The following is a 22,625-nucleotide window of genomic DNA, read 5'->3' as shown; positions in this document are numbered from 1 at the left end:
CTTATCTGTATGGCTGGCTGTCAAGCCAACCAAGCTCTTCCAGGCTATTTCCAGGAGCTAAATAGCTCCAAGCAATTTTGAACACTGCTTAAGTAAAATGCCCATAACCTTCCTACCTTCTCTTCTGAAACTCCCCTCTTGGTAGCTTCCAATTCTATCAGTCATGTACGTAATCAGAAACTCTTCTGATCCTGCTCGATCTCCGCGCTACATTTTCCATAGATTTCTCTCACCTCTCTTCCCTTGGACTCACCAGCACGGTTCTAAACTGCTTTTCTTACCTCGCTAACCTTTCTTTCTCAGTTTCCTGACTTCAGGTCCTTTTTTCTACCTTATGGTGTTCCTCAGGGTTCAGTTCACTGGCTCGTCTTATTCGCCCACTACACTTCATCTCTTTTTGTAAGCTTGGGGTTTCAGATCCATTTTTATGCCGATGACAACCAAATTCCTCTCGCTTTGCCGACCTTTAAACTACTCTATTCATGGACTTTCCTCCTGCCTCTCGGCAACCTCTTTCTGGAAGACTTCACTTCTTGGGTCTGAACTCTAAGATACTGGAAATCATTTTTCCTGCCTCCACGAAGATCTCTCCATTTACATCTTCCCATGTCTTTTCAAGCACATAGCCTAGGGATCATCTTCGACCCTTCCCTCGCCTTCAGATCTGTGGTTCACTCATCAATCAAGATTATGAAAATGTGTCACTTTTACTTACACCAAAACTCTGCTTCAATGCTTGGTTCCTTCCTGACTGTACTACTGCTGTTCACTTAACGTCAGGCTCCCGTACTACATCTTTATCCCTTTACATTCAATTCAGCTGTTTTTCCGTCTAACCGCCTCCAACTCTCATCTCTCCCCATCTTGCCCGCCTCAAGCAGTTACCATATCAGCATTGTTGCAAATTCAATTTCCTTTGCCAGGAATTCAAATGTATCCACTCACTTGCCCCTTCTTACCTGGTTTCCCCGATTTCTCTTGATCACCCGACTCATAAACCTCGCGTCTTCCTTTCAATTTCTGATCTCTGTTCCTCATCCACCTTGTGCTGCCTCTCACCAACGTGCTTTTCACCTCTGTGCAACACTATCCCCATTGACCTTCGCTCCTAAAAAATGGCTCATGGTTCATTTATCAAAGACCTCATTTTCCTGAGTGTTACTGTATCCGATCCTTGATCATTACCAGATTGTTCCCTTCATTTCATTGTACTTTTTTTAAGCACAAAGGACAGCAAATAGACTATGTGCAGCTCCTACAAAAGAGAAGTGAAAGGATAAATGCAGGATTCAAGCTAGAAAATCCTGTTCTAAGTGGAAGAAATGTGCTCTCTAGGAGAATAAAATTGACGAGGAGCAAATCACTCCCGTTTACCGGTCAGACTGGCTAAAATTTTCAAAAGTGCAATCCCAAGAAAAGGCAAACAAAAAATAACAGTCAGGAGCAGTATCTTAATTAGTATCGCCGGACATGGAAAGTTCAACCGCGCAGGCGATTCTGGCTACATAGAGTGCCTTATGTGCAATTATTGCAAATGAAATATCCAGAACGTAAATAGATTTAATTTCATTCACAGGATACTTGGAAAAAAATGCCTTCACTACCTTTCTAAATGCAGACAGGCTAGGAGGGAGGAATGCCAGATTCTCTGACCCTGGGCATGAAAGCGTTGGTCACATCTGGTTTTGAATTTAAAAACGTGGAACCACAAGAATATGAGACAGCAGAAAGCAAATCCTGTTATGGGTGACAAGAGCAGGATTCCGTTTTAAGACAGAGGACCTATGTCGTGTAAGCATTTAAAAACTATAGGCAGCAAATGTTTAAAAGAGTTATACTCAGGACAGGTAGCCAATAACGTGCCAAAGAGGGGTCATTTCCTTGGGTCGTCAATCAAGCAAAGTTCTGCGTTTTGAACAAATCGGAGACTGAATCTCCGACTACTGCAACAGCCTCTTCCTCAACCTCCCTGCTTCTGCCCTGCGCCCTCTGCAATTCAACCAGAACAGAACTGCAAGACTAACCCTCAGCCGCAAGCCCAGGGTCTGCATCTCTCCAGCACTGAAAGCCCTCCAATGGCTGCAATTATCAAATTCAAGTCCCTCTGCATGGTCCACAAGGCTTTCTGGGGCCTTAGACCTAGTTACCTTCAATGTAGCCTTCCTAAATACTGTCCCTACCAAGCCCTCTGCTCATCTAGCTCCAACCTTCTTAGAGTGAGCAGGTTCTCCAAGCAGAGATTTGGAGGGAGATCCCTTTCCTCAGCAGGTGCCCTCCTCTGAAGAGCCTCCCTGCCACCCTCCAGTCTTGAGCCTGATTGATATTTTTAAGTTCTGGAAACTCCTCAAGACCTTCCTCTTCCTTCTCCCTGCTAACCTACCCCTCTGCTCTTCTCGCTCTCCCTCCTTTGCATACAGCTCACCGACTGGCCGCCTGGGGTACCCCAGATTCTCACAGGTCCCAGGCACCCCCGTCAGTCCTTTCTGCACTTGCCTCAGGGCCCTGCACCCACCCACTCACTCACTGCACTTGTAATAAATCCTGAGAGCTTTTCTCTCACTTTCCCAGTCTGACTGTATGCACTTGGTACCCTTCCCCTCCCTAGTCCTGCCTGCACTTGCCCTACAGCTCTGCCTGTAGACTTATGCCCTTCCTTGTCTCACCCCTTAATGTGCACTTGAAAAAAAAAAATGCGGCATCGCCGATAGGCCTATTTGTTTTATCTTAACTGTAAAAGTACCACGTTCACTTAATCTGCCTGTACAGACCATTATCACTTAAGAAATTCAAGGGCTCTGGGCGACTTGTTTTTCCCCCCAGTGTTCCCACCCTTCTTGAGCGCTTTGATACACTTGCTTGTGTATAGGCACTTGTGTATAGGCACTTTATAAACAAACAATACAATCTGGAGCGCAGGAATCAGCATAAACACTATTAGAGTTGTCAAGTTTGGAACAGATTAGCATCACGACATGATGCAGGTCAGTTGGGCAGCAGAAAGGATTAAAAAGCCAATGGCAGGGCCCTTTAAAAGAGGGCCTCAGTTCTTTATGCCTGTTCTTCCTCATCGAACAACAGTTTACAGACGAGAAGATTAGATGTGAAGGCCATCGCGTCGCATAACAGTTCTTACGGATATCCAAAGGTTTGAGTCCCATTTCACTATAAAATGGGAAGTTGTGATTTAATCTAGCTCTCACAACATAAGAGAAACATCCATTTTACACTGAAAACAATATACAGGTTTTGAAATGGAGGGGAGCCGTTTAGCACCCGTTTGTAGCCCAGAAGAGCATGGTTCGGCTTGACAACAGCTACATTTGGCTACCCAACTGAACTGATGCAAACGAATCTATAAATATGCATTAGGACACATCTATATGACATACATAAAGATTAAGGAATCATAAATAACGAAGCATTAAGTTTGCATTTCATGTGGAAGTCAGATTTGTGGAACACTATGCACTAGCTGCTAGTTCCCTAGTGACGGCTCCTGCTCTCTTGTTAATGAAGGATACCCAGGAGCTGCTTTTAGCTCCTGCTCATCCAATCTTAATTTCGATCCCTGCTTGAATAAGCACTGTGCACCCATTGAACGAAGGATTAATTTACAGAGCAAAGAGGCAGCTTTCTGACTTTCCACCAGATTTATTCATTGGCGAACAGAAGTCTGCCGGGGTGTGTTGTGCAAAAGCTGCATGGAAACTCTGTAGATGTCGCAACTTCTGTGATTTACTGCCCAATTTTAGTGGGTCCCTAGCAGATTATCTTTTAAGGATCTAAAGTGGCAGATTTGCTGCTGAAAATACCAACTGGGCTAATAGAGGAGAACGATTACAGCCCTTAAAAAAAATGTGTTTGACTTTGCCATTGCTTGTATGATGTGCGATTGGATTGGCTACTGCCTGGGGGCGGGAGATGTTAAGCCAGCTCTTTGGGAAACGTATCACTACCAAACGGTCTGAGCAGTAGCTGGATGTTGGGAATGCTGGGAAAACAAATCAGTGCCGAAGTTTGATTTTTCTAACAGGGTGATTAAGGGTTATTTGAACAAACAAGAGCAAATGAGCTGTGGTGCGCGCGCACGCGAATCCACAGGGATGTTACACAATCATGTTACATCAAAGCTGGGAAGACAGCACTTTAACCCCATGGCGGGCGGAAGGTTTGGAGCCAACACAGTGGACCTTTGTGATACTGGGTGCACGCGGGCAAGTCTACGGAGACGTGAACATGTTCTAACAGGAAAGGTGTCACTAGGGGAAGTCAGACTCACCACTCAAAGTTTGTGAGAGCGGCGGTAAAGAGTCATAAGTCAAGAGCTCCGCCCCTTGTCTGTGTGCTGCCCAAGAAGAACTGCCAAGATAGGGCGTCAATGCCACCTTGAAACGGCTACAGCAGGGATTCCCTGCTTAATCGTATTGCACATTAATAGAAGTTGAAACGTTTCGGTTGACAAAATAGCTAAGCAAACGCAGGAAACTTGCCACAACATTACTAGAGAATGAAAAAGTGAAGAAGCACTTACAATCCAGGGATTCCGCAACAACCTTCCCTTCAATTAAAATAATTACAAACAAACGACATTGCAAAAAAGGTTGACATGGCCACCTAAAATATGTATTTTCAAATGCTTCGATAATTAGAGAAGGCTGTCAATCGTAACAGTGTCGTAAGATATGCACTCATGATGTTGAAGTCTTTTACGCGTCGATATAATAGATGAACGGTTTGCAGAGGTTACTTTGTTTTCTGCTGTACTGTGCCCGTAAAGAGACAAAGGACGCCCATGCCCACAGCTAAGTGAGGTTCCTGGCCGCACTGCTAAAGAACGAGGGATGACGTTGCTCCCTTTGCCACCACGTACTTGGTGCCAATACTAACGCTTAAAAAACAGTACGTTCAGCTTTGCACAGCCATATACAACAGCTTGCAGGAAAAGAACATGCAACAGATTCACACACACGATTGGGGTTCCTGTCCTGTAAAGCTGCTGTGCTGAATACGGGGAGTTGGCTCACATTGGTCATTCTCTGTCCAGCTATCAGCATTTCTAATGTCGCCAAAGTCTAGCCTACAAGCTCCGATGACACGAGGGCACACAAAAGATAGCTCTGCGAGTTACGCGCTTGCTTCTCCAATCGGTGTCCAACCTAAAATCACAAGTTTGACAGGAGAAACTCAGTCCTTCATCATGCTTTAGTTATGAGTGGGGCACCGCTAAACTAGACGAGAACACAGCATTGGTAAAAAGAATCCCAAACAAACGGTTTAATAAAGTGTCAATGTTAATTGTGACTCCATTGACTCCAGCATGCCCCCACAACTCCACCCTCTTCCCATTGTTACAGAGTGACCCTCCCGTGTGTGTTTCCCCTTTAAGGGGGATGTATCCTTCCCACGTGTATTGTCCTTTTAAGATGGGCCTGCAGACTCCAATACAGAATGATCTGAGTGAGGCTCTTATAGGCCTGCAGGCCAGGTTGCCATGGCGCCCCCGGCCAAGAATGCAGCCAGGGCCCACATGAACTGGCAAGGCGTGCCCTGCCCCTCCAAGACTGGGTACCCCCCGCACTCCCTTGAGGCACTGTGCCTCTAAGGTGCTAGTGTCCCAGAGTACAGGGGGAAGGAATGGTGCGAGGTCCATGACCAGCCCCCACCCATCAATCCTCCAAGGGACTGTGCCTCCATGGTGCTGGTGTCCAAGAGTACCACAGGGGGGCTGGTGCGATGTCCATGGCCAGCCCTCCCCGCCCCCTCTCTCTTGCCCCCCCCTCCCCTATGAACGGATAACGGATCGCACTTGCAGTTAGTACAACCTCCCTTGAAACTGAAGGCCCTCGTTTCCCCTGACTCTACCCCAGGGAATTAAATGGGTGTGTACAAGGAAGCAACACGGCCGTCAACTTCCCAATATGACATAGCACTTTGCAGGTAACTAAACCGATTAGGAAAAAGCCAAATTAAAGGTGTGGTAGGGGGAAAAGAGTCTTCACGGCACTGCACTGTGTGCGCAGAACCCAAAGGGTAGTCCTAGGCACATTAGCCGCCTCCTTCCATCGCCTCTCACTTTTTTTTTACCTGGCCAGCATAGCTCTCAACTCACACGCTTTTGGCGGGTGCTACCCGCCTTGTTAAGAGCTGACTCACCCGCCAAACCTCCTACACGCCCATTCATTTCAACGGGCTCACCCGCCAAAAACAAAACCGGGTCTTTTCACCCGCTTTTGCGACAAAATGGTTGAGAGCTATGCGCAATGCCTACAGTGCTTGCAAGCTCCCTATGCAAGAATCCTATAACTATCAATGGTTCTCTTTTTAGGATTCGCCTGGGTGACTATCATTATGTATGTCGCACAGGCAAAAGCTGAACGCCAGCCCCCACTCTTCTCCCGAAAAGAGAAAGCAAGCCCTCGTTAAAATCACCGTACCCCCCATCCCCATCCCTTGTATTTCTTGGCTTTACCTTTAGAGCCATGGTCCTGACTGCTCTGTAGCTGCTGCTTGCGGAACGAGCTACTCTCAGAACGGGCAGGGAGCGAAAACTGATCAGCAGGGGAGTCATGGTGCCGTTTAAGCATGCGCAGCGCTGTTACCAAATGTTCACGCCCTTGGGCAAGACCCGCTCCTCAACCACGCCCAGTGCTGCGGCTAACACCGCCTTCTCACTCTAACTTTAGCCCCGCCTTTAGAAACGGGCCACCGTCTACTTATGGTTGGCAAGGAGACAAACATGGGTCACCGTGACCTTGTTACGAAAGAATCGCTTCCGGGGTAAGGGCGAAAGGCGCTCACTATTGGGAGTAGTTCCGGGTTGCGTGTAGCAGCGCCGCAGTTTGGAGCAGAGATGAAGCTGCTGACGCACAACATGCTGAGTTCGCACGTGCGGGGTGTGCGGAGAGGCTTCCCGCTGGGCCTGCAGGTAGTGTGAGGAGGGTACCCAAGAATGATGAGCGAGAAGATGCACACAATGTAGTGTTCATCCACATCGGAAGGTTTCGCTTCGGGGCACCGCAGACGAGCATTGATTACAATGGCCTTTTACAGTATTTAAAAGTGTACACAGATGTGGATTATGATGAGGAGGGAGTAGAAACGCTGTCAAGGTGCGAGGTGGTTTTCAGATACGGAGAGGGTATTTACTTTATTACGGTGATCTTGAACTCTTTATTGTTGTGGGGAGCTGCAGGTAGAGAACCATACGCCTACGTTCCTAGACGAGAAACCGGGGAATGACGTCATAAATGCACCGCCCCCTTTTTCGGCAACATTCATCCACCCTCCCTCACAGATTTTACCTCATTTTCGTATAGAAAAGTGTACCGTACGCAACAATTTAAAACGACATTGATGGGTTTTTTGTGTGCATCATTAGCGTGCGCAGGGAAACCCAGAGACTCCATGCTCTTCCCCGGAGACCTGGAGAACGTAAAAACACGGAGTTTCCGGGGTAAACCTGGAGACTAGGCAGGTATGGAGAGAACAGACGAAAGCACCGGCAATGAAGCAAGTTTGATACCTCTTTATTAGTAATCCCTTAAGGGAGCTGTGGTGTGCTTGCACTGCGTTCAACACGGCACAGGGAGACCGCGTCTGCATGGGACATTCAGCACGGATTGCACGCTGAGTTCTCCACTACACATCGTCTCACTTAGACCATAAACTCAGTCTTTTTTTTCCCTTTTTTTTGAAACTTTTACACAACATCCATAACAAATCCCAATACAATCAGCGTATATCAAATAACACATGAAAAAAAGCACATTTTACACAGTACTATGTACACAGCGAGATATACAATACCCTAAATCCCCAACATCTCAAATACATCTCTCAATTACCCCCCCACCAAACAACTGTCAGTTTAAAACTGCAAAAATCTACCCCATATTTTCTCAAACAAAGCCAATTTACCAAGTCTCCTATACATCACTCTCTCCATATTTGCCAATTCATGCATCTCAGACAACCACATCTCCACATTCAATCAATATCAAAGCATTCTTTCAGTTCCTCAATATTTACCAGTCATCACCCCTCTGAACAACCACTTCTTACTTTGAGTGAGATCATCCAAAGACTCATCACTCCCCAATATGATCACACTAAAATCCAAGACCGGTAGACCAACAATCACTTCATCACACACAGGTCCAATCTCATCCCAAAACAGTCTCACCAGCCTACAATCCCATAGCAGATGTTCCATCGTACCAATCTCACATGAACATCTCCAACAATCTGCACTCTCCAACAACCCTCTGTTACACATTCTCTCAGGCGTCCAATAAAATTCGATTAAGAATTTTAATCTGTCTTGATCTTTCCATGAGTCCGAGCGAGCACAACTTCACACTCTCACACATGTTTTGCCATAAGCCCTCTGTGATATCCAATCCGATTCTCCTGCCCCATTCTTCTCTTAAAGAATCATTCCCCTGATAACATGACACAAATGCTTTATACAGGCGACTGGCCAGTCCCCCACCCGAACCCACCAAATTCCCTGTAAACAGATCCAATGCAGTTTTCCTCTCCAAATCCACAACTCCAATCGCACGTTTAAGCTTCACAAAATCAGAGGGTCTAAAGTTTTCAATACCATATTGTTGCTGCAATTCCCTTGCATTCATCCGACCATTTGTAAACAGATCAGCAACCCACCTCACCCCACCCAGAAACCAATCTGCCCAAAGGACCACCTTGCCATCTATTTTGATAGTAGCATTTAGCCACATCGAGGCACCGGGCTCCCTCAAAGCGTCCACCTTCAAATAACGACACAAGCCCTTCCAGGCGCTCCTCATGTTATCCATCAGCAAATCATGTCGACAACTCTGTCTAGAGACCGAAGTCAACACAGCTCTTGGAGTAAGAGGCCCATGGAAACTGGTTTCAGCCTCTACCCAGACATCCTGCAAGTCCTCCACAAATGGAACCAAAAATTCTGAAAATAAAGCCAGGTGGTATGCCCTGAAATTCGGCACCCCAAGACCACAACCTCGGGGGCTTCCTATCCCACAAGAACTCCTGCAGCATCCTGTCCAACTCTCTCCAAAAAGTCTCGGGGAACATCAAAGGGACCATACTCAAAACATAAGTAATTCTCGGGGTAGATATCTTTAAGGCATTCACCTTACCACACAAACAAAGATTCAAAAGACTCCATCTCTCAAGGTCCGTCTGCAAACCACTACACATGACCCGCGCATTTTCCTTAACCATGCCCCCTATCTCCGGAGTAAGCCAAATCCCCCAAGTACAGCAATTTATCTGGACACCACCTGAAGCCCAAGTCCACCACAAACCTCCTATCAACTGAATGTGTCAAAGGCATAATCTCTGATTTCATCCAATTAATTTTGTAGCCAGAACAATGATGAAACTCCGCCACAACATCCATCAATGCCGGTATTGATTTCTTAAGATCACTAAGGACTAAGAGCATGTCATCCGCAAACAGACAAATCTTTTGCGCTATCCCCCAGCACGAATGACCAACCACGTCCTCCTGATAAACTCGGCCAGTGGTTCCAAAGCCAACACAAACAGAAGAGGTGACAGAGGACACCCCTGCCTCGTACCTCTCTTCATTTTAATCCTCCCCGACCTCATACCATTGGTGACCCACCTCCGCAGTCGGCTCACTATATAGCAACCTGATCCATGAAATGAACCTCATACCAAAACCCATCTTGCCCAACACTGCGTAGAGGAATTCCCAATTCACTCTATCAAACGCTTTCTCTGCGTCCAATGACAAAATAGCACTATCCCCCTCCTGACCACTCGCTTTCGATACAATACTCAAAATCTTCCTAATGTTACTGGAGGTCTTCATACCCTTCACAAAACCAGATTGATCCACATGTATCACGGACGGAAGCAGACGCTCCAACCTGCAAGCCAGCATTTTTGCCAGAATCTTATCAACATTAACAAGACTAATGGGCCTATAACTGGAAGGCAGAGTGACATCCCTCCCTCCTTTCAAGAAAACCGATATCGGAGCATGTCGAGTAGTCTCAGGAAGTAATCCGATGGTCAACGACTCCACATACATATCTAGCAACAATCGTAAAGCAGAATCCGGCAGCATCTTATAAAACTCAGCCGGGAACCCATCCGGTCCTGGGGCCTTCCCAGCATTCAACTTACCAATCGGCATCCTAACCTCATCCAACGAAAAATCCTCCTCCAACCACTCCGAAACATCCACATTAATCCTAGATAGGCCCACCTTATCCAGAAATTCTGTACCCTCACCTGATACCTCCGACTCATTCTTGTAAAGTTCTTCATAAAAGTCTCTGAAAATGTTGTTTATCTCACCCGAATGATAACTTATACTGCCGTCATGCATACGAATCGACGGAATAGACTGCTCCGCCTCCCGCTTCCTCAGCCTATAAGCCAACCACCTGTCACATTTTTCACCCTTCTCATAATACGCACATTTCAAATAGAAGTTACTGCGATCATTACGTTCATCAATGAGTGAGTTCAATTCTCTCCTTACCCTTTTAAGTTCACCCACCACCTCTCCACAAACGGGATCCACCATCACCCTCCTTGACAATTCGGTAAGTTTAGTCTCCAACAATGCCTCCCTTTCAACGCTCTTTTTCCTCAGCCCACTCGATACACCAATTAAATGGCCCCGTATCGTACATTTCAAAGCCTCCCAGACAACACTGGGACGCATCACTCCATAAAGTCTTTTAATTTAGAGGGAACTCTCTGCAACCGTGCGCATATTCTTATTCCTTCCCCTCTGCTGTTGACCACCAGGTTCTCTCTTCAATGAAGACCTGATGTTGTGCTGGGAGAAGAGGCAAAGCATCAGAGTTCTGAGCAGAAGGAAGGATTGAAGAGAGAACATTGGACTTAACATTGGCGAGAGAGAGACTGATGGTCGACAGCAGAGTGGCCGCGTAGGCACCATTAACCAACAAGCGGGGCCTGAAGCTAGTCTAGTTGGGCCCATGCAATTACATTGACACCTGTAAATGCCCACACAGTGCTGCTGAGAGGGCACTTGGATATTGTGGGTGGGCCTTGCCTGCTCAGACCCTGCTCTGTCTATACCTCTGTGGTGGAGGAATAAGAGGTGCACGGTTGCAGGTCTTCCCTCTCAATTAAGACTTTGTGTTGAGTTTGTTGTCAAAAGGGGAAGGTGTGAAGTGGAGCAGTCAGTATGCAACCCGTGCTCTGCGTTCCATGCAGATGTCGGTCTTCCCCATGTCATGATGAACAAAGTGTGGGTTTCAAACAGATTGTGGCTGATGTGGCAGTTGGAGACCAGTGGCTGTTGACGGGCAGTGATGAGACACTCTGCAGAGCTCCCTGAAGGGATTAGTAATGAAAGGTATCAAACCTGCCTCCTTGACGGTGCTTTCTATTCTCCAATTGCTGTTCCTCGCAACAAGAGGGCTTACTTTGGTACAGTGAGTGGTGTACTTCAGACACAGCCCACCTGTGAGCCTTTTAGTAGAAGTCCAGGTAGCTTTGGAGTAGATTTTGGGACCAAATGATTGCTGCTCTGCAGGGTTATAGGGAGGACTAGTGTGTTAAACCACCTACTTGGCCTGCCCTGAAACTAAACCAGCAGTGATACTCTTCAAACATCCATCTCCGACAGGCATACAGAGTCCCAGCTTAAGCAACAATAGAATGGTGGTAACAAAATAAAAGCATGTCCAATCAAGGCTCCAGAAAAATAGGAACTTAAAAAACATCAGCGCACACATTAGCTCTAAAGACCCTCCCCTTTGAAGGGAATGCAGCGAATGGCGACCAGTCAGAATACATGGGACTGGGTTGATGGGCAGAGGTGCTCAGGCAAAAGATTTAAGCAGCAATATCAGTGTTCAAGAATTTCTTTCTAAAAGTCAAAGTGTGGCTTTAAAGTCAGTGGTCCATAAGTGGATGGGGGTCACAGGGCCTCTTCAAAATACCTTTATCTCTTGTCTTTGGCTGACTGCGTTGAGCCAGGCTGCTGCGTGATTGCAGTCGAGACAGTCAGGTCGCATTGAGATGGGGCTCTTGTTGGATCAAGTCAGTGTTCAAGGTGGTTTGAGTTGCTGTTCGGGTAGAGACCGTGCTTATGTTGGGTCGTGTCAGGGCTCTGGGTGTGAAGTAGAGTCCTGCCACAGCGTCGAGCGAGTCATGGTGGTGCTGCACTGGGTTGAGTTGGCATGAAGCCTGTTTAATGGATTTCAAATGGCTTACCTGCTTCCTCAGAGTGCCAAAAACCGTACCTCATGTCCTGAGTCCAGTAGCATCTGGAAGTGAGCCGACTCGGCCGGGTCGGCTTGAAGATGTCGCCATACAGTAAACGCATTCCAGCTGGTTCTGGGTTGCTGTGAGGTGCAATCCAGTCTCCTTGAACAAGATCAGTCCTTAGTTCCACACTTCCACTTGGGGAAGCTTGTCATCAGGGGTTCCTTCACCTCCAGTAAGCAGAATCCTGATTCTAGTGTGCAAGCAGCAGAGGCCTTTGTCAACGGCAGTGTCACCCCAATGTTCACTGGGGATGGTTGTGGAGGCAAGAGCTTTCCTCTGTCTTGGAGCTCTTTCTTCACTTCTTTGACAAAGCACTTTGGAATAAGTTGTATTCCCAACCGAGTTCCAGTGACTCATTTTTCTTCTGAGCGTTCAAAAATGAATAACCTCAGAAGGTTTCTTGTGCACTTTGAAGGAAGGTTTTTGCATTCCAAAGGGGGATCAAAAGAGCACTTGCCTGGGCTTTGTCCTACATAGCTGTTTTGAAGACACCAGGCCAGACGGCTAAAACTCATCAGCCTTATCGTATTTGAAGCTCTGCTCACCATGATCTCTACATTCTGTGGCTATATAACTGTGTGATTCCCCACCACCCTGGAGCCATTTTACTGTTTAACATGCTACTAGACCAGGGGTATGCAACCTTTAGCCCTCCAGATGTTTTTGACTACAACTCCCCTTCACCCTAGTCAGCATAGTCAATGGGGAAGGATCATGGGAATCTTACTCCAAAACCTCTGGAGAACCACAGGTTGCAGACCCCTGCCCTGGGCTGACTATGATGGACATTGTTTACAGTTTGGTTTGACTCGGAGATGCAGACGATTAAAAAGCTGTCTGCAGGGCCATCTTAACCACTTTTGGGGCCCGGGGCACTGACACCTTTAGCATAGGTAGAGCACAATTTTCATCAATACCAGGCACGAGGAAGGAAGAGCGGCCATAGTCTAAATGCAGAACACCGATCAAATGAAAAAGGTGCCCATAATCCAGAATAGACAGATGACTCCGATTAGGTGCCTAAAAGAATGCAAAAGTGCTCATGCATGCATACAGGAAACCATTGAAAGCAAGGAAAGATACAGATACTCTAGCATAGCTAGTGAATGAAGATTAGAAGCCATCAGGAACGAGTCCATATTCAGGCATACTGAGGTTAGAAGAAGGGCGTGGATATAAATACGTGTTACCATTAGAGAGCAAAGTAGCTCTGGTGTGCAATATATCAAAGCTCACTATTATTATAGCAGAAGCAACACTAGAGCCAGGAAAACCATGAGTGAGTTTTTTTTTTATAAGATGACACACTGAGAACAAAATACCTCTAAAGAGCGACAATTTACAAAGTTTTAGGGACTGGTCATTTTGACAGGTTAGGCAATATGAGATGACCAGGATCACACATTAGTAAAGAGGTGAGGCCGGGATTTGCACCCACTCTGCAACGTCTGCACTTATCATTTCCTTTTCCAGTTCTTACCATGAACTACAATAATCCCATTTGATAGAACTGACCTGCAAAGTACAAAATTCACATAATCCAACCTGACAATTTCTAAAAACAAAGTTATGGAAGCATATTATGCAAACTGGGAATGATTCTTGCTTTATTTATTGTAATTGATGTGAGCCTAATAGATTTTATCCGGGTTTCTATTTTGCATTTAAAAGCTTTAAATACACCCGAAACACAAGCTTCTTAAATTGTTATTTATGGACGTGCAGAAAAACCTTTGAATTGTACAAAAGGACAAACCGTTTTTTTGTCAAATAAGAAAGACCTTAAAATATGCTTGTAAGAGTCCTGGGATGTCTGGTGCAGTATCTTCTCTCTAGAACCCCGTCCACTACTGGAGGAATGCTACAGGAGTTCTGCTGCAGTGACTGCACAAACTATGAATGCCACAGTGAACACAGAAAGCCGAGCAGAATGTACACAACAAATACAAAATAGGCTTTGAGTCTCAGCACCATGCCATAAAAGGTGCCTTTTAAGTTTGGTGAACAATGCAAGTTACTTCTTTAGATACAGCGGCCTTGTGGGAACCCTCCAAGGTGGGGGCGCGGGGCAAGTGCCCCTTTTGCCCTCCCATAAAGACGTCTCTGGCTGTCTGCCCAGCAACTGTCAGGAATGCATATGTGACCTTTGAGCCTGCCCTGCTGCCTCTGCATGGCTAGTGCCAGGGGTGTCAGACTATCTCAGCAATGGCACATGAGTGCACTATAATTTTGACTTTGAGCATTACGAAAGAGGAGGGGGATGGGGACAATTCAGTCTGCCCTTTCAGAAACAGAATTTCCAGCATATTTTATACCTGGAACAATGAATACGTATTTTACATCTTCACAGATGTTCTGTCATAGCTTTATTTTACATATGTACAGTTACTTTGTAGTTCCAGTTACTCTTGACTATAACGCATAGATGGATTTTCCAGCAGTGATCCTCGTGCCCTCCAGCTCAGGCCAATCCTACAGAAAGCATTGCATGAACATTCTCCACAGCAGTCATTTGTAGACTCTCGCCAACATTCTATTAGCTTTCATAGATGGCAATCAGTACACGACATTTGCCATTCACGGAAAATCTCCCTTCCTTACAACCACATAATCTACCTACCACACATCATTCAACTAAGTCACACAGACCAACGTTCAACTGCAGTCTGGTGGACACAGATCAAAACCCAAATAAACCAAATTCTGCAGAAACCCACTCCAAGCATTAGTAGTTACAGCTAGCAGTGAACCATAGGTCACCACTATGAAGGCCAGCATGCACCGTCAGTGGATGCAGAGCCATGGCATGCTGACGTAGACCGCCCTATGTCCAAACAATACCAGCCTCTAAGTGGTGTTGGATCTGTCCTCCTGATGGGACGCAACGCATGTTGTCATAGACGCACTTCCACTATCCAAAAGTAAACCAAATCAATGCAACCATGCCCACTGTTGTGTACCACCCGTTCATTTGACAAAAGTAAAACTACCCATGGTATTCAGACCCAGTGAACTGTATCTCAACTCAGTATCCACCACATGCAGACCAAACAAGCAGGGAAAGCTTTGTGCAATCATACACTCACAAATGCCCCCATCACCACATAGGTTGTGCTACTGGATATACCTGCAAGTATCACCATAAACGGTGCATACACAGATTCCCAACACACAATGAAAGGCATGCAGCTGTACCACCAGACACGGCACCACTCATACACTGAGACACCAGTGGGCATAAGGAACCTCCTGTAGTGGTATGTGAAATGCCCAAAACCGTCTAACTTGAGAATGAAGATGCAAAACTAGAGGGATGTGTGTCCTTGAGCCAGCTACAAAACTCTTGAAAAACATTCAGTTATGCATAATACTGTGTCAATGTATTATTAATCATATCGGGATGATCACGTTTTTGTTTTGTTAAGCATCAATTGAAACTTCCCAAATGTAGTTATAGATGTTTAGTTTGCCAACCCATGCATAGAGATTCAAAACAGATATCTGCCCGTCAACACGTGTTTCAACCTAAAACGGTCTTTCTCAAGCTATAGATTCTGTATGCCTAAATAGACTTTTTAGATAATACTTAATTTCGTAATATATTTAAGAAACCTTGAGCTATAGTGGTCAATGTCTTTATCTTGTTTGGATTAGCATCTACCCTATACTGATTTTATTATTCAAGATATCTTCATCAACAAATTATGTCCATGAGTTATTCAGGCATCATTTGGCATGCCAGATATCCTCTGTTTTGAAACTCTTTGCATGTTGACAAGCTATTGCTACATTTTGGAGATTTCAATTTTGATTGATGTTTAAGAAACCTTTTTTTAATCATTCTGATATAATTTTGTCGCACTAATATTGTGCATAACTGAATGTATTTCACGTGTTTTGTAGCTGGAGCAAGGACATGCACCCCTCTTGTTTTGCTAATTGATTGTATGGTACTTGCAGTGTAACATTGTGTGTTCTACCCCAAGCAGCATTAGGTGGCGCAAGGACAAATTAGGTACTGCAATTTTACTTGATCACGCATGAGAATAACGATGCACCCAATAGCAATATTGTGTTTAAATTCCAGATTAGCCAACATTTACCCGAAGAGAATGTGTAAATTTATGTTTTTCTTTGCTCTTATAAATATCCTATGCTGTACTACTGTCAACCCATATACCCAGGGTACATACAATCCAAATATTACAGCACGTTACTGACCTATACTGGGGTGCGGGAGGGGGGCAGGCGGCTCGCCCATAATGGGCAAGGGGGTGCTTGTTGCAGCTGAGGGAGCGCTCCTGGGCTGGCTTAAACTGTCAAAGAGAAACGTGTTTTTCCTTTGACAGTGTAGTTCACCAGCGAGCATGCTCAATGAGGATGCAGGCTTAGGAACTGCATGTTGTATGTGTGAGGGGGCGCTCTTGCACCTCCCCACACATACAAAAATAAGCACTGTCTCATCGGCGCTCTGGCTCCTGCGCTCATGTCCAGGAACCAGAAAGCGCTCTGTACATTCTGGTTTCTGTTCTTGTGCACAGGAGCCAGAGGAGCAGGAACCGGACCGGTGCTGAGGTAAATGTAAAATGCTTTTTTTGTTATGTGGGTGTGCGAATTGGGGAGTATTTGATCTATGGGTGGGGTGGTTGGGTGTGTGTGAATGAACGAGTAAATGCTCTGAATGCGTGAATGTTTTAACTATCGATTTTTGTGTTTAAATGAGGGAGTGAATGCTTTAATGTTGTGTGAATGTGTGTTTAAATCATTGATTGAATGTGGAAGTGCTCGAGTTGGGTTTGTGCTGGCATGGGAGGAGGATTTTCTTTGTGGGGGGGATTAACAGGGGATGGAGAGGAGACTTTTTACTGGGCATCTATAATACATTTATTTTAGAAGCCTAATAAAAATGGCTAGCCTTAATGCATCAAAATGGTTGTCTAGACACGTAATAATGCTTATTGTGTTTGCTTTAAAAGCATGATAAAGCAAGTATGGTAAGTCTTATTACGTGGCTAGATTGGCATTTTGATGCATCAGTCTAGCCATTTCTTACTGTGACATGACATATTTTTGTTACTGGCCATCTGTGATAAAGCAAGCATGGTAAGCTATACTGGCATTTTTGTGCAACTAGTCTAGATATATCTTACTATTTTCTTATGGTATGATCACTGGCATTATGTGCAGAGCAAACTTGAGTGTGCTCTTTTATGGGAATACTGGCATACATGGGTGCTGCCAGCATGCAAATGTATTGGCCAGGCCAGTGTGAAAATGTTTTTAGCAGGGTGCGAAGATTCAAATTGCAAGTTACTAGCCAGCCATAAATTCACTCGCCACTTCAATTCCATACATAGACACAGCACACAATTTCTTTCTCGCCAAGAGTAAAATAACACTAGACAATGGCAAGTGCAAATTGTGCACCGGTTAATTTATACTGGTATATATTGTGGGGAAAGGCATCATGAAAATGCATTGGGCAATGCTTATGTACACTGTTGGTGACTTGCATCTATTGGACTTTTTTCATGAATTGCCTAACAAAACCTACTACAAACTGGCTTTTTACCCAACTTTTCACAGAAAGTGTCCTGTATAATGCACCATTTTAAGCTATTACTCAGAACATTTTCTGGGACTCCTCTTGGCTGGTTGGGGCTTGCTTTTCCAAATTTGTGACAAATCTTTACACCCCACTAATTAAAACATTCACAAGTCGCCACTGCCTGTACTTTAGCAGTCACAACATTGACGTGAATGAGACAAAAGCCGTGCCACATGTAATACCTGGAGTTAGGGAGGAAATGTAACTAGCTGCAACCTATGCTTAAGGCGCAGAGTAAAGAACTGAACCCTAACGGAGAGTAAGGGGAATGTTCAGTGATCCAGTTATCCAGCATTTGAAATAACCTGCTACGCATGGCCTAAATAAAGCAGCCCCTGCAGACATATCAGCCCTGCATACCTACTTCCTATTAAAAGATGGCAACAATGCATCATCTTCCAAAGGAGAGAAATGAACTTCACAAAGAAGTGTCCTGCTCCCCATTAAGCTCCCACAGTTACGAGAGTAGTTTCCAAGAGACTGAACAGCCAAGAGAATGTCATTTTACTTTGTGTGGGTGCGATCTATTCAATTTAATAAAATGAAAGACCCCGTGTGCAGTACTATGCATGATCAAGAGGTTCATGGGACCCTGCATCACCTTCCACGGATTTGCTGAGGATGGGTACAAGACTTCGCACCACCAAAATGCAAGGCACCAGACACTAGAATCCATGTTCGGATTCCTTTTCACCTTTCTTTTCCCTCGTACATTGATCTTGTGCACACTTTTGGAAGATATGCTGTGTTGGCAAAGAGATTGAGTGACCGCTTCCTTGCTTACAGTGCATATTCCTTATGGGGATTGGTGAGGGGCAGTTGTTGACTATTCCGTTGTTATTTGGTGTGGGATGCAGAGTCCTCCCAGCCCCTCCCTCGCCTGGCCAGCATGATAGCAGAGGTATTGCTGCATGTTGTACACCAGGATGTGGCCACAGTGGTCTCCCTCCACGAATGCTGGGCCAGCCACCTCGCAGACCCCCACTCCAGCAGCCCATGATGGTGAGAAGACTTGGGGACCATGTGGTATTGTCCTGTTAAAGGTTCTTGTACTGTGCATCTCTTGGTACTCTGATCTGTAAAGCAAAGAGGGAGGCAGGTGAGTTAGTAGGACTGATGTCAGGAATACAGATCTGCGTATACTAAGTATACCGCCGTCCCCAAGCACCAGTCGGAGAGGAAAGGAAGCACTTGCTGACCAGTTATTGAGGCCACAGGTGGCTGGAACGGACTCGCCGGACCCCAAGTAGCTCCAATGGAAAACGGGTGAGCAAGTGTTAAACACAACGTGATACTAGTTTCCAAGAGACTTTGCAGTAAGCCAAAAGATATGTAACAGACTGAACACCTACCTATGGAACAGCTGGGGAATGGCCTGAAGGTGGAGGAAGACCAGGATCCCTGTAATTTCCCACCCCAAGGTGGTGCCAGGTGGAAGGGAAGCCATATCCAGCAGCTGCAAGTTGGCACAAGTTGTGAGGTAAGGAGGACTGATGTCTCAGTAGTCCTACTGAGAAAAGATCTGTGACAAGACTAGGGAAAAAGACCCCAGTCAGGAGCAAAACGTAGGACGTAAAGGGGAATCCCAACTTGGTTCATAAGCATAGTCCAAGGGCAAAAAATCCGTAAGAGAATCTAGTACGCCGGAGCCAAACATAAAGAAAAGGAAGTCTGTGTAATGTTACCAAGGTTAGAATACTGTGTGTTCAGGCAGCCGAGTCGTCCTAGCCAAACGTGGAGGAAAGGCAGTCCATGTAGCGTTACCAAGTTAAGAATGCCGTGTAGTTCAGATAGCCGAGTCGTCGTAGCCCGAATTCGGATGTTGTTGGGGGTTTGACACTGTTTTATGAACCCTGTCTGATACGGGTGAATCCGAGACAGCAGAATGTTCTTCAGCCTGTTGGCTAGGACTTTAGTTATTTTGTTGTCGAGATTTATCAAGGCAATCTGGTGGTATGACCCACAACAGGTCGGGTACTTATTGGGTTTTAAGAAGAGGCTAGCCTCATGGGAGATATATGGCCACTATCCCCAAAGGAGTTAAAGTCTGGCTAATCTAGGAGCTAGTATAGATCGGAATGTTCTAAAGAATATGCCTGGGTAGCCGTCTGGGCTTGGGGATTTGTTTAGAGGGAGGTTCTGAATGACCTGCAATATCTCCTCAATAGTGATCTCTTGCTCTAGCATCTCTTGTTCCTGTGCTATAATTACTGGGAGCCGGACTGATTGCAGATATTCATTTTGTAATGTGAAGTCTGGTATATCCAACTGCTATAGGGTGGAATAAAACGTCTGGAATTGTGAGGATCTGAGTAGTCATTGTGACTACTTCCCCAAAGGGGCTTTAATTCCCTGGATGATTTGGGATGCCCTTTTTTGTCTAAACTGTCTAGCCAACAGGCAATTTGCTTTGTTGGCTTTCACATAATATTTTAGTTTTACCCGTGTCAGTTTTACATTTTTTTTCATGGTCTGCTTCAGCTCATCTTTGAGTTCGGTTTCAAGTGCACCCCTTTGTTTTTGTCTAAGCGCCCACTCCGCTATCAATTTCCCTTGAAAGGTTGCCTTAACTGTGTCCCATACTGTGTTTTCTGCCATCTCCCCGTTTGTGTTAATGTCAAAGAACTCTATAATTTTCCCTTCTAATGTATCCCTAAGGATGGGGTCAATAAAAAAATCTGAGACATGTCCAGGACCAATCCCCCAGCACCTCATTTTGGTTGTGGGAGGCTAAATTCTACAGCGATTGGTGCGTGGCCTAAAAGTGCTATTGGATGGGGCTCGACGTCTCGACATTTGTTATGTAACCAGTAACGTACTGGAGGACCAAATATAATCGATACGTGAGCATGATCTATGGACGTGTGAATAATGGGTATTTATTTTATTTATTTGCATTTGTTAAGCGCACTTGCAGCCCAAAAGGCATCGAGGCACTGTTACAGAGGATACACAGATTTAAGATTACGTATGGGTGCCAGAGGCTCTTAGTTACAATTTGGCAGGCAAATAGGCAGTGGAGGATACAGATTTAAATCACACAAAGAGTCTGGTTTTGATAGCCTTACGAAAGGCTAGGTGGGACTCAATGTGTCTTAGGTGAGGAGGCAGGGCGTTCCAATGCGTGGCTGCTAGGGTAGGGAAGCTGGAGCCACCAGCGCGCACTTTCCGAGAGGTAGGCCTCACAATGGTGTTGGCGTAGATGGATCTGAGCGGTCTTGTGGCGGAGTGCCTGGTAATTCTGTTAGTCAGGTAAGGGGGGGCAAGTTCGTGAAGGCATTTGTGGGTGAGTGTAAGAGTTTTAAAAGACAATTCTTTCTTTAACCGGGAGCCAGTGTACTTGCCTTCTGATTTCGGAGATGTGGTTTCTCCTTGCAGTGCCGGTGGCTGCCCTTAGTGCATTGTTCTGGACTAGCTGAAGTTTGTCAAGGTTTTTGTTGGAAGTCCCGACGAGAAGGGCATTACAGTAGTCAAGTCATGACCCGATGATTGCCCTGGCAATCGTGAGGCAGCTTTGACGGGCCAAGAAGGGCCTGACTGCGTTGAGGACTTTGGTGTAGTAGGCTGAGGCATTGACCTGTCTGTCCATTGACAGGTCAGAGTCAAGGTAGACTCCGAGTGTCTTAACATGGTTTGAGACCATAATTGGAATATTATCAATAGTGAAGGAGGCGTACTGTTCTCCAAGATTGTATACCAAATCTCCTTGCCCTTCAGGGACAGCCAAACATCCTTCAGTGCCAATTTTAAAAATTTCAGCTTTGGGGTTTGTTAGGGGGGGGGGAAACTGACCATATTGAGTATTGGAGCTTCTGTCCTGCCAGGGATCGCAGGCCAAGTTAAAGTCCCCCAGTACTAGGCGCTCACCTGAAGTAAATGCCTCTAGTTCAGTAAACGGCACTATGAGTACTCTAGGCACTTTTCCCCTGTGCATTCGCTTGTATGATTTGCGGGTAATGCCTAATACGAAGCCTATGTTTGTCTTGTCTAATATGGGTCTCCTGGAGTGCCACCAGATCTGGTTGGTGACGGGCTAAGAACCCTTCCAGCTTCCTACATTTCACTGGGGAGTTTAACCCCTGGATATTGAGCGATACACACTTGACTAGAAGTCCCTGTATGAGATGTACCAGAACCCCACCCCCTGCCCTGACTTCAATTTAACCCTGGCATCGTTTTCTTTCTGCCAACCTCCCCTTTTCCCAAACCCCAGTTGCACCCCCTAACCCTACCCCTTCCCCTACCCACCATACTCTTGCATAACTTTGAATGAACCTTTCCCCCTCCCGCCTCACGTGGTGTGAACCACGGTACCTAGTAAGTCTTTGGGCGCAGGCCCTCGGCAGTGGATCACAAATTTCACCATGGCAAACCGTGGGGTTTCCTAACCCCCCCCCATCTTCTCCTCTCTGTGGATTCCAAGGCGATGAACTGCATCCCCACAAAGTAGAAACTACAGTAGCACGTAACCCAGTGGGTATCCTTCCCAATTTCGTGTACTCAAAGGTTGTTTCGATAGTTCGGCTTAACAATGAGGATTCCAGCAACACCAGTATTGACCTTTGCTTCGTTTACCTCCTCGTGCCACTCTCGACCATTCCCATGGGCTTGCCAGATTGAGAGGATGAATCTTCCATGGTTCTTGGCTGGAGGTCCCCTTCAATGTGGAGCAGCTCCATCCCTTCTTGACGTGAGGTGACTAATGTTAAGCCAAACGGGAATGTCCACC

The 22,625-nt window shown here is 45.8% G+C and overlaps 2 protein-coding genes across 2 annotated transcripts in view; one reads left to right on the top strand and one right to left on the bottom strand.

The window, feature by feature from the left end:
• PRDX5 (peroxiredoxin 5) overlaps positions 1-6,768 on the bottom strand; it is a 46,421-nt gene extending 39,653 nt beyond the window's left edge. The window contains exon 1 of the mRNA XM_069645146.1: positions 6,470-6,768. Within this exon, the coding sequence (XP_069501247.1) occupies positions 6,470-6,568 (99 nt within the window). The 5' untranslated portion in view covers positions 6,569-6,768. The remainder of the gene's footprint in view (positions 1-6,469) is intronic.
• Positions 6,749-22,625, top strand: part of TRMT112 (tRNA methyltransferase activator subunit 11-2) — a 92,239-nt gene continuing 76,362 nt past the window's right edge. Inside the window, exon 1 of the mRNA XM_069645147.1 lies at positions 6,749-6,925. Within this exon, the coding sequence (XP_069501248.1) occupies positions 6,851-6,925 (75 nt within the window). The 5' untranslated portion in view covers positions 6,749-6,850. The remainder of the gene's footprint in view (positions 6,926-22,625) is intronic.

Source organism: Ambystoma mexicanum, chromosome 2p (assembly GCF_040938575.1).
Source record: "Ambystoma mexicanum isolate Mex_15411 chromosome 2p, UKY_AmexF1_1, whole genome shotgun sequence".
In the NCBI taxonomy this organism is placed as follows: Eukaryota; Metazoa; Chordata; class Amphibia; order Caudata; family Ambystomatidae; genus Ambystoma; species Ambystoma mexicanum.
This window is presented reverse-complemented; position numbering and strand designations above follow the sequence as displayed.